Raw genomic sequence first — 14,161 nt, 5'->3', positions numbered from 1 at the left:
AGGTCAAGGCACAATACAGAATATATCAAGTATACCTTTATTGCCTTGTGATATGGGTATGAGTAGCACGTGGCATCTTTGCCAAGGCGATGGATTGTGTTCCCCTTTTGTTTAGATGTTCAGACGAACCTTTATACACATGCTTCTTGTCAGAATTTACCTACTGTACATGCTAAAATGTTCCAGAATACGAGAGACATTGGCTGAGCCGCAGATGATGCGATGGGCTTACTTCGGAGCGGGGAAGAAATATATGAGGTGGCATTTACGGGAGGAATAAGCAGAGGATACCTTGTTAAATGTAGACTTGCAGCGTCATAACTGACTTGATACCAAATCGCTCCCTTGCAGCCCCTTTGTGGTGAGTCGGTGAGATAGATACAGTAGTATCATGTTGATTGAATAGGCAATTGGCATCTATCTTCCTGCAGTATCTCGTGCATATGACTCTTTTTTAACACGACCAACATAAACGGTCCGATGATGACGGCTTGGATCAAGCCCATGGCGTGCCTGTTAGTAAAGTACATACGGTAGTATAGTAGTAGTTATTTACATGTAGACCCAAGGCTACGGATCAAGGTCTTGGTGAACGGTGCGGAGGTCAGGCTACCTAGACTGGCCATGACCGGATGACCTGACGACCAATGTCCCGGTCTGCGTGCAGACGAATCACGAACGTCGAGAACACGGCGGATTGAATAAGGATGACGAAGGACCTTCTGGATTCGGGTCAGCCAGTCTGGTCATATCCCTGTCGTTCAACTTCCCCGACCTCGACCCCAACTTTCCCACGATGCCAAGAAGGCGGAGTAGCTCTCGAAGCTAGCCCAGCTCAGGTTAGAAGGAAGTCGTAGTGGTGGAGTGCCGCGTTCTCAGTGCCGCCCACGATGAATGCTACTGGCCAGAGCTGGGATAAATGATTCAATCTCGGCCAAGCCAATGCAACGTGCTGCTGCTGCTGCCGCCCGCCTGCGTCAAGTCAAATGCAACATTAGAAAAAGTAAGTAAGATTAATGAATTCCGTAGCCTGATGCTGCTCTCTTTGTTGATCCCATCCTTCGGTGTCGTCCCATCGTCCCATGCTTATAGTCCTGGGTTTTCCTGGGTCCGACGAACGGCTTACCTCGGTAGCTTTTAACACACCTATTTACCTACCTGGGTACCTTAAGTAGGTATATAAGAGCTCCCCTCTTCCCCAGAGCCAGCTTCGAGGTTGCATTGCGTGACGTGCCTGTCTCTCCCTTGTTTTGGTCGTTGTTGTCGTAGTCTCCCGCCGACTACCAAACCCATCCGCAAATCAGCACAACAGCAGGTTTCGTTCCAATCGTGAAACCTGACACAGGTCGCTTGTTGTTGCTGTTGTCCGTGAGCCAGAATGCGTCTAAACTCTAGCCTGGCCGCATTAGGAGCTCTGTCGCTCCCAATTGCTTCGGCCGACTACGCCACGAACGGGCCTGACGAGAATGGTCTGTACTGGATCCGCAGCGACGGCCTAGACGCGGCCTTCATCCCATACGGTGCCTCGATCTCCAGATTGCTCATCAATGACCAGTATGGCATCCAGAGAGACATCGTAGGTGGCTTTGACAACGCCAGCTACTATGAGGTTGACAAGCAGCACCCACACTTCGGCGGAGTCCCCGGTCGCTATGCGAATCGTATCAAGAACAGCACGTTCGAGATTGATGGTGTTACTTACAACGTCGACCCGAACGAGAACCCTACCGCGGCCGCGCCCGACGGCGCCGACACCCTACACGGCGGTCACGACGGCTGGGACTTTAGGAATTTCACCGTTGTCTCACACACCAAGGACAGCATTACGTTCTCAATCGTCGACCCCGACGGCAAGGAAGGCTTCCCAGGTGAGGTAGTCTCGTATATCACCTACACCGTCAATGATTATACTTGGGATTTCAAGATGGTCGCCATCGCCACTACAAAGAAGACCCCCATTATGCTCAGCAGCCATACTTACTGGAATCTGGATGGCTTTGCCAACAACGAGACTAACACCGCCCTCAACCACACCTTATACTTGCCCTACAGCGGCCAGCGCATTGGTGTCGACAACATTCTGATTCCAACTGGAGACATCCTTGCAAACAAGAAGGGGTCCGTCAATGACTTTTGGAGTGCTCCCAAACAAATTGGCGCCTCTTTGAACGACCCCGAGGCCGTAAACAACTGTGGCCTGGGCTGCACAGGTTATGGTGAGTTGGCCGAGTAGCTCGTATACAGTTTGGCTCTTCTAACGCATAAAACAGATAATGCCTGGCTCATCAGCCGCCAGGAGCCGTACAATTGGCGTGACGAGGGCAATTACGTTGCACGTCTTCACTCTCCATGGTCAGGCATTCAGGTTGACATCTATACCGACCAGGAAGCATTCCAGGTGTATTCATGCAACGGTCAAAACGGTACATTGACACTCAAGGAGACCCAAGGACTTCATGACGAACCGGACTTCCCTCGTACGATCCCTCGATACGGCTGTGTCGTAATGGAAGTCGAAGATTGGATCGATGGCATCAACCACCCAGAATGGGGACGCGAGAGCAAGCAGATCTTCGGACCCGGTGGCGATCCCTACGTCCTTCAGGCTAGTTATGTCTTTTCCATTAATTCCACTGCAACGTCGTAGAATGGCGATTGCAGTGGGACAGACTTACAATTCAAATGTAATAATTTAGTATCACTCCATGATACAAATAGACCCGTGGTGTGATTTTCTCTTTCCTCGTAGCTATCACGGCCATGTTCACGCTAATTACGCTTTATCATTGATACACCTAAAGAACTGATATGAGTACCATGCTATTGTACAAACACAAATAATTGGGCACTTTTTCTCATGATTGAAGTCTCTTTCAGATACTGAGCACAATTAGCTGAACGTAAAGGATAACAATCGCATTCTACTTGCTTTGCTTAATTTTCACAATGCTTGATCGCAGATAAAGCAGAAGTGAAGATCTCTCTTCTTTGTTACTAGCAGCCTTGTAGTCCTGAATGCCTATTGTTTTCTTTGAAAAATCAACGGTTTCTTCTCGCTGATTTGTGTATAAGTAGGGATTGCGACTTATCTCGGTTCGAACATCATTCCTCCTCATCATCATCATTAACAACACAGCAATAACAACTGAAACAACTTGAACAACAGCATTCAAACAGCAATTGGAAGCAGACAGTGGACAATAGCGCAGAAATCACAGAATAAAATGGCGTCTCCTCATAACAGCACTGACCCAAAGTCTCTATCTACCGTGCTAGCAGAGGTTCTTGGAGAGCTAACCCTAGCCGCAGAGAAATGCTATGACCTTAGACGGGCGCTAGACGCTCCCTTGCAGAAGTTCAACCGTGGACAGAAGAAACAAAGGAAAATGAGAGAGGTAACCGAAGAGTCTCTCGGGTCTGCCCGCAGCATAGGGGCAGAGATCAAGCAACGACTAACGGACACGCTCTCGTCTACACCGCTCCTGCCTACTGACGATGCCGACATGATCGAATACGCCATCAGGCGATTCGATTCAGCGCTGGAAAATATCGAGCACCAGAAAGTCGCGGGACTTCTCCAGATAATTGATACGGCTCATCTCGACTTTTTTCGAGCTCATGGAGATATAGAAAGTATTCAGAACGAGCAAGCCCGCGATCAACTGAAGACTGCGCTGAATGTACTTGACCAAGCGCTTGCAGGATTTAGGAAGAGCGTTGAGCGCAATTGCCAGGGCGTGATCCTCGACCTCACCAAAGGGTATACCCACGTTCCAGACGAACGACAGGCTGCTCCAACCCCAGCGCCTACGACCTCAGCAGCAAGCACTTCTCTGAACGTAACTCAGGGCACACCAGCTAGCCGGGAGCGGCTCAGGTATCTGAAATACTTGAAAAAAAGAGCAGCAGAATATGAAGCTGCTCAATCAGCCCAGGCAACGCCACCCACTCCGATCACAGCAACCCTGCCTGATGAAAGCCAGGGGTCTTTGGTCTCTCCTGTGTCAACTGTTGACTCAACGGTATCAAATCCCACTCAATTCGATCGTTCCAACCCTCCCAACCTCTCTCTCCTTTCCGAATGGCTAGGTTTCGGCACTGACTCTATCGCCACAGCACTACTACTAAACAGCGCGGAAGTACAAGCCTCTTTCCGCCAGTGGCGTTCAGCGCCCGGCCAGCCGACTATCGCAGACCAGCCCGAAAAGCTCAAGCTCGTTATGGTCTTCTTCACATACTCCCGAGAGTCCCTGGTAAACTGGTCCGAGTCGAGGCTGAGCTCCCACAGACGCGCAGATGGCATAACCTTCGCTGCGGCGGTGTTCGCTAAGCAAGTAGTGCAGTACTTCGAGAATAGCTGTGAGGATATCGACTGGACGCCGGTCTCTGCTAGACATGGGCTTGACTCGTATGATATTGCGCGAAGACGCTGGGCTATAGCGCTCCAGATCTTCTGGTTTCTCGAGAAGACATACGGTAACACACCACCCCCGACTTCAGGGCAAGAGCTTACTAATATGCTGTCTAATATGAAGCAGCTGTCGTAGTGCATAAATGAAAGCAACTCACGAAAAACATCCAGTGGAATAATGTTCCTTTTCACCTACTTAAATTAGATAGGGGCTTGGGGGTTGGCGTTTTTGATTTCCAGAGGGAAAAGTAACACGGTAACCCTCTACTTTAGATACACCCAACTAAGTAATGAAATGTTCCATTCCTTAATTTCTCTCCAAAACTGACCAAAGTTGACTCCAAGCTAAAGCAAGAATGCCTGTATTACTTTCTTATATTATCGATATTTCCAATTTTTTCCTAATATCAATAACTAGGTGCAATCATCTTTTATTAAGTGCTCAAGAGAGTAAGTTTTAGTAGGAAACCCGGTAATGAAATATTTCATCTTCAGTCTTCACATATTTGTAGGTTTCAAGGGCTGATTCCCGAAATCAAATGCAAGAAATAGGAGACTACTATGTGCAGAAGTTTCATGGAATTCGTGATCTCATTCTATAGTGTAAATCACGGAGCTGTCATCCAAAGCCTTAGCCCATCAAAATTGAGTCGAGGTCACTGCCCAATACTCTGCCACACTTACCGTACAACAGCCATCAACATCCCATCATACCCCTTCTCGCCCACAAATTGCATGACAACGCTATCAATGCGTTCGTCCTTCCCAGACATCTCCACAACCCGCCGAGCCCCCTGCGTCCTCGGCTCCGGATTCGCCGCATCGAGAATACTCCCGCCGCGGACGATATTATCCACGTAAATCACGGCCCCGGGCTCGCACAGCGCAATCACGCGGTCGAGGTAGTTCCAGTTATTCTCCTTGTCGGCGTCGATGTAGACGAATCCCAGCTTCGGCTTCTCGCCGCGCTCGATCTCCGCCGCGAGGGCCGGTAGCAGGTCCAGCGCTGGGCCGAGGCGGACGCTCACGCGGTCCGCGACGCCCGCGTTCTCCAGGTTCTCTTTCGCCACGGCCGCGTGGTGCGCGCTGATCTCGAGCGACGTCACCTGGAGAGCCGGGTTCTCCGTCGCCAGCCAGATGGAGGTGTACGCGCCTAGTGTGCCGAACTCCAGCGCGTGCTGCACTTTGCTGGCCTTGCATTGCAGCGCGTACATCCTGGCCACCGTGGGCGCCGTGGCGATGTCCGGCAGCCCATTGTCGCGCGAGTTGCGCAGCGCGTCAAGGAGCACTTTGTGGTTGGGTGCGCTGGATGGGTGGAGGTGAAACTGCGTATACTCGTCCACGGCCGTCCATGTCTGTGTCTATTGTTAGGAATTTATAACAGTTGTGCATGCGCGTGTGCCGTGGGGATACGGCGTGGGAGATAAGACGTACCTCGTTTTGGACATGGAATTTGCCCTTGAATGCTAGACCTTGAGTCGACATGGTGGTGATCTTGAGAGGAGGTATCTAAAGGACTTGGTGAGTGTGATAGATAACAGTCGTCTGTATGTTCAAGTCCTAGGAGCAGACGAAGCTCGTGGACAGTGTATTCTTTTATAGGCATCGCTGAAAGCCCTTGTCGATCCTCGATTCGTACCTGTGTATGTTTGCTAAAAAGTCTGTGACGTGTCTGGGGTTGATCTTCTGCATTAGCTTCGTGCGCCAGTTAGCAACTCGCATCCCAGGGTTCTTATACCAAGATGAGTGGCTGATGTGTTGTTTGCCTCTTCTTCCCTATTATTCACCTCCATTCCCCGAGCTCCGAGCTTCAGGAGGTGCGGACAGAGTTATCTCCGAGATTTCGGCCGTAGCATGGGTCAGCATCCCGTAGCACAGACACGACGTATTTACGGGGATTGAGAGAGCCCGCGTGTCAGCAAAGGGATATGATGGACTAATTTGACTCTGATATCCCGCATGAAATCCCGTGGCCGGTTGAGTCACAATAAGTGCCAAGGTGATATGCTTGCTCCGGCTTTGCCAACATACATTGTAGAGAATCCTAGCGCAGCAACTTCCGACGTATTATTTGTTGCCGAACATATCCGAGGTTTAGGCATCCATATTTTGTGATCTTATCTGATCATCAGATTGCACAGCTGGGCTGCCAAAACCTATAATTAGTATATGTACGTAGTAGTTCACATGTCATTGGGGATTCTATCATATCGGTGACGCGGCCATTCATCCCTGATGTATGCTTAGCTTCAATCTCAATTCCGGAGTTGATGTAATGATGAGACCAGCCTCAAGAGTACCAGCAAGTAAGCCACCTGTATATTCGCTCCAATGGGATACGGAGCTATCGTTCATGTAATCCACATCCATTGGGTGGTACTTCATGCGATTCTATCCCTCTGATTCCTCTCAGTGTGCTCTAGGCTTGTTTCATTTAGTCTCGTGGGAATCGCGCCACGGTATCCGCAAAGTTTGCATCACATGAGTACAAGAACTATTATGATACCTTTGTGCGCGCTACCATCCTCCCATTCTACCATAATACTTATTGTACGTGATACTTAGAACGGCAAAGCTTGGGTTAGACTCGCAGGGATAAGATGGCGCACGCCCTCACGATGAATATATGGGGAGAGATCAATTAACATCACCACAAGCGAGAGAGTGATGTATAATCATGTCGGCAATACACTGTATGAATGGTGCCTGATGACGACTTCATATAGTCTTCTTCGAAGAGAGGACCGTGTTGTCCTCCTGATTGTGAACCTTGCTTCAATTACATGTATACTCCTGAACTCCGGAATGAACCGTACCACATAATGTTTCATTGCTCACCCAGTTCTAGTTTGATAGTGCTCAAGTAGAGACCCTAACATCTTTAGTTCTTCCCAGCCCTTCTCTGGCATAATAATCCATGGGGTAGACACCAGTATCTGACCAGTCTTGTCTCTCATTCAAAGCTACAAGAGCCTCATATGGCGTTAACAGTGGACGTGGAAAGGCATACCCCCAGTCAATACTAAGTCTCGGGCAAGCGACTTGCACCCAGCATTCCACATCGCTCATCATGGCGAGCTTTCCTGGGAAGATCTCACTCAGGAGTAGGTTCACCCAAGGGATGCCCATCGACTTTAGCTTCTCTTCGATAAGTGTCATAGTGTGTGGATTGCCTTGGCGACCAAGTGATCCGAGAATCAGCCCCCACTTCTTCGCGCCTTTGGCTGTCTGAATGGCATCTTTTCGCAAGTTCTGCATCTCCTCGTGGCCATATGTCTCACGGGTTAACTTTCTTGAGTAAGGGTCATATCTGTAGGCCGATATTTTCGGGTTATGGATCATGATGCTTTCAAGATGGAAGCGCCCATCTCCTAGATATAGGATGAGATCGACGTTTTCGGTATCTGGTAAACGCGGAGATGTGCATCCTAAGATTTCACCCTTTGACAGCGGCGCTATTTGTGGGATCAACACCTTAAAACCGGCCTTTTCGAGTGCAGAACGCACGCCGTGGATGGTCGCGTTGAACTGTATTGTGCCCACTATTGCGACGGTCTTTGGTGGTGCAAAGTTGCGCTCCATAGTCGCGAGTAGGTGTGCTGTATCGATGCTAATGTCAACGAAAACATAGAGCACCTTGATCTTTGTGACATCAACTGGTATCAAGCAGCTGTGTGCATAATGCACTAAGAGATCACACCCTAGAGCTCGTGCGGTATAATCGTCAATACAGCAAGCTCCGTAGGTGACATCTCCCATAATAAGAGTCTCAATGCCAGGACAGAATTGAGTGAGAATGTCCGAGATGGTAGTGGCAAATAAGAGAAGGCCTTCTGGCATCTGTAGGGCGACCTTTTTCGCACCAGACGAGCGTATCCTGTGTATTGTCTTTGGGATCTCAAATGAATAGTTTGCTGGCAGCAATGCAATGGCCTCCTTTAACTCTGGATTATCTAGGATCTCAGGGGGTACCTGGTTGAGTAGCCTAGGTGGCCGCCTCGCTTGTGAGACTGGTACCTTTTAGTTCCTTTCGTGCCCCAAAATTTCCCCCAAAGTAAGAGGATGTGTAGAATACTAGTTCTTACCTTGGATCGCACCAGCATCTCCCTCTGATTGTTCAGCGCCTGCATTTCTTGCTGCTGTACGTCGCCCAACAAATCTCTTCCTGGGCTGCTTGACAGTCGGTTCAGGTGGGGGCGGGGCATGAGCCTCTTCGATATCAGCGGCGATGCCGAGATCTGTCTGGGCACGGTCTTCCTCCATGATACTGCGCTATGTGATAAGGACTTGAATCGGAAAGGCTTTGATACCTTTGACAAGTGGCTTCACAATGAGACAGTCTATTGAAAGATTGCTAACATTGACACTGCGCTGGAGATTTTGGTGGGTTGAAACCTAAAATCTGTGGACCCGAGAGCGCAATACACTCTAGTAGTTGAATAATGGGCCGAGTTATTCATGTAAAGACATGAATACATTAACGCGCCTACCTTCATTGATGCATATATGTATTTGCCGTTGTTCTTGGTCGGGACATTTTCATCACATGTGCTCTTTTCATGGAATACCCAAGTTCTTAACATCATGATTATTTCACACCACTAGCTCGGTATAGGCACCCATACAAGAACACTTCTCAGACTCGCTAGTTACAAGCGACTCGCATCTTACTGAAGATTACTCAATACTAAAATTCCCAAAATACCAAGCTCTCAGTACACCCCCCCGACTATATCTTGTGATATGTCTCGGAGGCTAGGTGGGTTAGCTTAGGTAATTGTATATATCTTAATAAGCAGTTCAGAAGATGACTAATAAGTGGGGCAAATGGATGAGTTATTCAGTTATCTAGTATGGAAGGAGAGTTGTATGAATAAGAATATAGAATATGGTCTTCCTGACCGCGGGGATAACCCGTTGTATATAGACCTAGCTGCTGCCCTGTAGGGTGCCCTGAAGGGTTCCCTATCGAACCCATTGTAAGGTTCGAACCTATGACTTATACCTAGATGATTAATACCCTGCAGGTGAATTACCTAATTAGGTATTAGGTAAATAACCTGACTGATATCCCCCCTTAATTTTATAAGCTGAATATAGCTTATAGAATTAATAATCCAGTTTTAAGAAAAATAGATAAAACCTGTTAAATTAATAAATAAAGGAAAAAAGTAAAACCTTTATAAGAATTTTAAGGGAAAAGTGAAAAAACCCTTTATATATATAAGGTAATAAATATTTTAAGGTAAGGAAAAAAGTATAATAGTTAATATATAAAAACCTTATTTATTAATTATTATTAATTATTTAAACTTATAGTATATAATTATAATAAATATAAGTAAATATATTTAATAAGAAAACTATATACTATATAGAAAAAAGTTATTTTATTTAAAAAAACTATATAATGGATAAAAAATTACGTTAAAAGTAAACCTTTATATATAAGGAAAAAGCTTTTATATATATATATTTACTAATGCTTTAAAAGCATTAAACCTTAATTTAGCTAATATTTTAATTAGAAAATTGGTTAAATTATCTTTAAAAAGGGTATATATTAATTAAATTTATTTATTATTTATTACATCTTTTAAAAAGTGGTAAATAATAAAAATATACTTAGATTTTTTATAAAATTCTTAATTTTTAATTAATTTAATAATGGACTAATTATTTATTAATATAATAGGAATATTATCCTTATAATTAAGTTAAAGGTTAGCATTTAAGAATATAGTTATATTAAATAAATAAATAGCTTCTTTAATTACTTCCTTTAAAGCTATATATTTTGCTTTATATATATTTAAAGTAATAGTTTTTTATAATTGTAAAGCTTAGCTATTATATTACAGTATTTTAAGGCCCTTGGAGTATATATACTTTACATATATCATGTACCCTTTCCATATATACTTCGAAGAAGATTCTTCCCTTCTTTAAGCTTTAATCTTATTAAGTACCTATTATAAAATTAAAAAGATTTATAACATTATACTTAACCTTTAAGATTTAACCTACCTGTAATAATTTTAAAGCTTTTCTTTAAGGTTACCTATAATGTTATTAATTACGATATATTTATGCGTAAATAAATAATTAAAGCTAGCGCTCTTTTAGGAAATTTAAATTAAGGAAAGTTTTTAATAATAGTTTAAGGATAAAGCTAGTATGATTTATTTTTAGGAAAACGATAAACTTAAAATTAGCTACCAAAATCCCCTAATAACCCTAATTTAATAAATAAATGCTTAACTTTTAATTAAAATTATAAAGCTAAAGAAATAATTTCTTAAAGGAAAGAAGGTTATTTAAAGTTTAAAGGTAACCTATATCCCTTTTAAATTATATTTAAATAAGAAAAAAGAAAACTTAAGAATATTAAGTTTAAATAAATTAAGGTATCGTTTTAACCTTAATAATTTATAGATCTTTAATAATTAATAACGTTATTAAAACTAAAGAAAGGGTAATTTTAATAATAATAACCCTTTATTATTTAGCTTTAATATAAAGTATAATTAAAGTAGTTATATATATTAATTATATTTAAATTATATATATTATTATAAATGCTATTTTTTTAAGGAAGTTAATTTAAATTAGCTTTTTAAGTTTAACTATAACTTCTTTAATATAAAGTTTACCTATTTAAAATGGTTAAAATAGGTAAAAGAATTAAAAACTATATTCTATAGGGCTAATTATAAGTTTAAAATTAATACCTTTAAAATTCTTTATATATATAATAAAATAAATAACGCATCTCCCACTTAACTTGGCCACCTAATTAACCTAGCCACATTTTTGACCTTCATGCATGCATTTAAAAATATCTCAACAACTATTCGTATAATTAACTTAAATTAATCTAAATTTAAATCGCTAAACGTTGTTATAACATTTTTACAAGTTTATATATTATAGCTGGGTTCGCCGTAAGCCCTATAACGCCGGGCGTAAATCTCCTTCTTCCTCGTACAACAACTACCTTAACATATAATGCAATTTTTTACCTTAAAAATACCCCATATTTCTATTTAATCCCTAGCATCTTTAATAATAAAAGATCCTTTATTTTATAATTTAATTCTTTTTATATAATAATATTTATTAAATTTATAATTTATTTTATAAAAGTTTTTAACCTTCCTTTTTAATAATATAAAATAATATATAATATTAATTATATTATATATAATTTAACCTAACCCTTTAATAATAAATATAGGAAAGCTATTTTAATATTATATAATCCTTTATTTAATATATTTAAAAAAGGAATTAACTTTAATTAGGTTATTTAAAGTTATAATCGTATAAGGATTAAATAATATTAGAAATAAAGGGTTAATTTAAAGTATAATTGAATAATTTAACTAATTAATAATATAATTTAAATTATATAGCATTAAACTTACTTCTTTAAATCCCCTTTATATATTATTTAAAATAATTACTTTATTAAATATATAAAAAAATATAATTATAAAATCTTCCTTTTAAATATAAATAATATATATTTATATAAAGCTTTTAATTTACTTTTTATATAATTATTTTAAAGGGCTAAATACTTTAATATTAAATAGTTAAAAGTAATAAAAGGAATAAAAAGGTATATAAAGAGTAATAATATTATTTTCTTTATAATATAATTTAAATTTATATAAATAATAACTTTTATAACTATTAAAAAAAAAAAGCAATAATATCCTTTTATATAAAGCTTTATATATTTATTAAAATGCTTAATTTAATTTATAGCTTATTTATTTATTATTTAACTATTTTTTATAATTATAATTTTCCAATTGCTTAATATATTATTATTTTTATATTAAGGTATAAAGTAGTTTTTCTCTATTAAAATAATATATAGTAAAATAATCTAACTATATAATAAAATTACTTAAATAATTATAAACCATTTTAAATTACCTAGTTAAACAGTTTATAGTTTTTATTTATATTTAATTAAAGTTATAATTATTTTAAATATAATTTTACCTATTATAAACCTAATTTTATTAAAGTTATAAATATTTTCTTTTTAAATACTATTTTTATTTATTATCTTTTATATAAAGATAAATTAAACGTAATATTTAATTAGATTTTTGTTTAATACCTATTAATAATCGATTTTTCGATTAAAATATATTTAAATGTTTAAAGTTCGTTATAGAAAGTTTAATATCCAGTTCTTTCCAACTAGCTTTTAACCCTATAATACTATTAATTAATTAGTTATATTTCTTATATAACTATATAAAAGTAAAAACAATTTTGCTATAAAATTAAGGATATATTATACGATCGATTATTCTTTATCTAAAGTTAATCGGGCTTTTAAAGGTAGTATTTCGCTTACTAGTTTAAAACCTTTCGTTTGAAGGGCAAGTATTATATAAGGAACATTATAGATAGTAGCAACGCGTTGGATAGATAATTTTAGGTTTTGTTTAATAGCTTGGAGTGTAAACTATAGGTCGCTTTCTTTACGAAGGGTTTCCATGATTGTTGGTGGAGAAATGAGGGATTTTTTTCATGTGCGTACGAAGGTCAAAAATGTAGCCAGGTCAATTGGGTGGCCAGGTCAAGTGGGAGATGCGTTAGGGATTATAAAAATATATATTAAATTATAAAAAAAAGGCTTAAATATATAAAAAGGAAATAAATAGAATTTAATTAAAATATATTTTTAAATTAAATTAAAACCTTATTATATTAATTATTCTTCCTATAAGTTAATATTAATATATAATTTAAAAGGGCTATATAATATATTAACGCATCTCCCACTTGACCTGGCCACCCAATTGAGCTGGCCACCCCCTTAACCTATATAAAAATCCAATGTTTCAATCTATGATAACTTAACTAATATTCGTCTTACTATTTAATAATTAGTACCATTAAATCCGTCATTTAATAAGGAATCTAGCGGTATTTTTTACTATTTTTTATAAAATTTATTAAGCGAGATATTAAGCAATACGCTAAAAGGGCGCTAGGTAAGGATTATTTTAGCGCTTACTTTAACGTATTGCTTAATAACTCCACGAATAAAAATCGTAGAAATTGGTCAAGGATACCGTTGAATAGCTCTTTTTATTATAAATCTAATGGTATATTTTATTATTTCATACGACCAATATTCGTAGAGTTATTAAATTATCACGTGATTAGCGCACCGACGTTTTTTGTATGGGCTGGTGGGGTGGCCAGGTCAATTGGGTGGCCAGGTCAAGTGGGAGATGCGTTAATTAAGACCTATAATTTTTTAATTAATACTTAGCTAATATTAAAAGTTAAAACCTAAAATAAAATAAGGGTACAAGAGCCCTATTATATTATTGAAAATTAGGTAAACCCCTATAAAAGGAATTAATAAATTTTTATAACCTCTTATTAAAAATTAGGATTAAAATGGTTAATATAATATAATAACGTTAGGAATTAATAAATAAGGATTAATGTATTAATTATAAAAGAAAGAAGTTTAAATTAAAGAATATTTAAATTAATAATGGACTACTTATAAATATAAGCTAAAGCTAAAATAATAGCTAAGCTATTAATAATAATTATAAAAATAAATATAAAGGATATAATAATAATAGTTATAATAGTAATTTTAACTATAGCTATATTAATAGTTATAAAGGTAATAGTAATAGTAATAATTATTAAAGTAATAATAATAGTTATAGTTATTAAGGAAATAATAATAATAATTAT

The 14,161-nt window shown here is 39.1% G+C and overlaps 4 protein-coding genes across 4 annotated transcripts; 2 read left to right on the top strand and 2 right to left on the bottom strand.

Moving 5' to 3' along the window:
- Positions 1 to 856: 856 nt before the first annotated feature.
- F5B22DRAFT_603912 (aldose-1-epimerase) lies at positions 857 to 3,014 on the top strand. Its single transcript, XM_047974774.1, has 2 exons — positions 857 to 2,216; positions 2,271 to 3,014. Exons 1-2 carry the CDS (start codon positions 1,379 to 1,381, stop codon positions 2,645 to 2,647), a joined length of 1,215 nt encoding a protein of 404 aa, XP_047831377.1. The 5' UTR covers positions 857 to 1,378; the 3' UTR covers positions 2,648 to 3,014.
- F5B22DRAFT_115518 (uncharacterized protein) lies at positions 2,833 to 4,712 on the top strand. The gene has a single exon (XM_047968830.1). The coding sequence runs from the start codon at positions 3,225 to 3,227 to the stop codon at positions 4,545 to 4,547; it is 1,323 nt and encodes a 440-aa protein (XP_047831376.1). The 5' UTR covers positions 2,833 to 3,224; the 3' UTR covers positions 4,548 to 4,712.
- A 1-nt stretch (position 4,713) lies between these two features.
- F5B22DRAFT_115525 (S-adenosyl-L-methionine-dependent methyltransferase) lies at positions 4,714 to 6,583 on the bottom strand. The gene is made up of 2 exons (XM_047968832.1): positions 5,846 to 6,583; positions 4,714 to 5,766 (listed from the first exon to the last, which is right to left on the bottom strand). The coding sequence occupies exons 1-2, from the start codon at positions 5,894 to 5,896 to the stop codon at positions 5,092 to 5,094; spliced, it is 726 nt and encodes a 241-aa protein (XP_047831375.1). The 5' UTR covers positions 5,897 to 6,583; the 3' UTR covers positions 4,714 to 5,091.
- F5B22DRAFT_115524 (putative diphthamide synthesis protein-domain-containing protein) lies at positions 6,584 to 8,974 on the bottom strand. Its single transcript, XM_047968831.1, has 2 exons — positions 8,497 to 8,974; positions 6,584 to 8,421 (listed from the first exon to the last, which is right to left on the bottom strand). Exons 1-2 carry the CDS (start codon positions 8,672 to 8,674, stop codon positions 7,271 to 7,273), a joined length of 1,329 nt encoding a protein of 442 aa, XP_047831374.1. The 5' UTR covers positions 8,675 to 8,974; the 3' UTR covers positions 6,584 to 7,270.
- Between the last annotated feature and the right edge of the window lie 5,187 nt (positions 8,975 to 14,161).

Source organism: Xylaria bambusicola (genome assembly GCF_022495145.1).
Source record: "Xylaria bambusicola strain CBS 139988 unplaced genomic scaffold F5B22scaffold_17, whole genome shotgun sequence".
NCBI classification, from domain to species: Eukaryota; Fungi; Ascomycota; class Sordariomycetes; order Xylariales; family Xylariaceae; genus Xylaria; species Xylaria bambusicola.
This window is presented reverse-complemented; position numbering and strand designations above follow the sequence as displayed.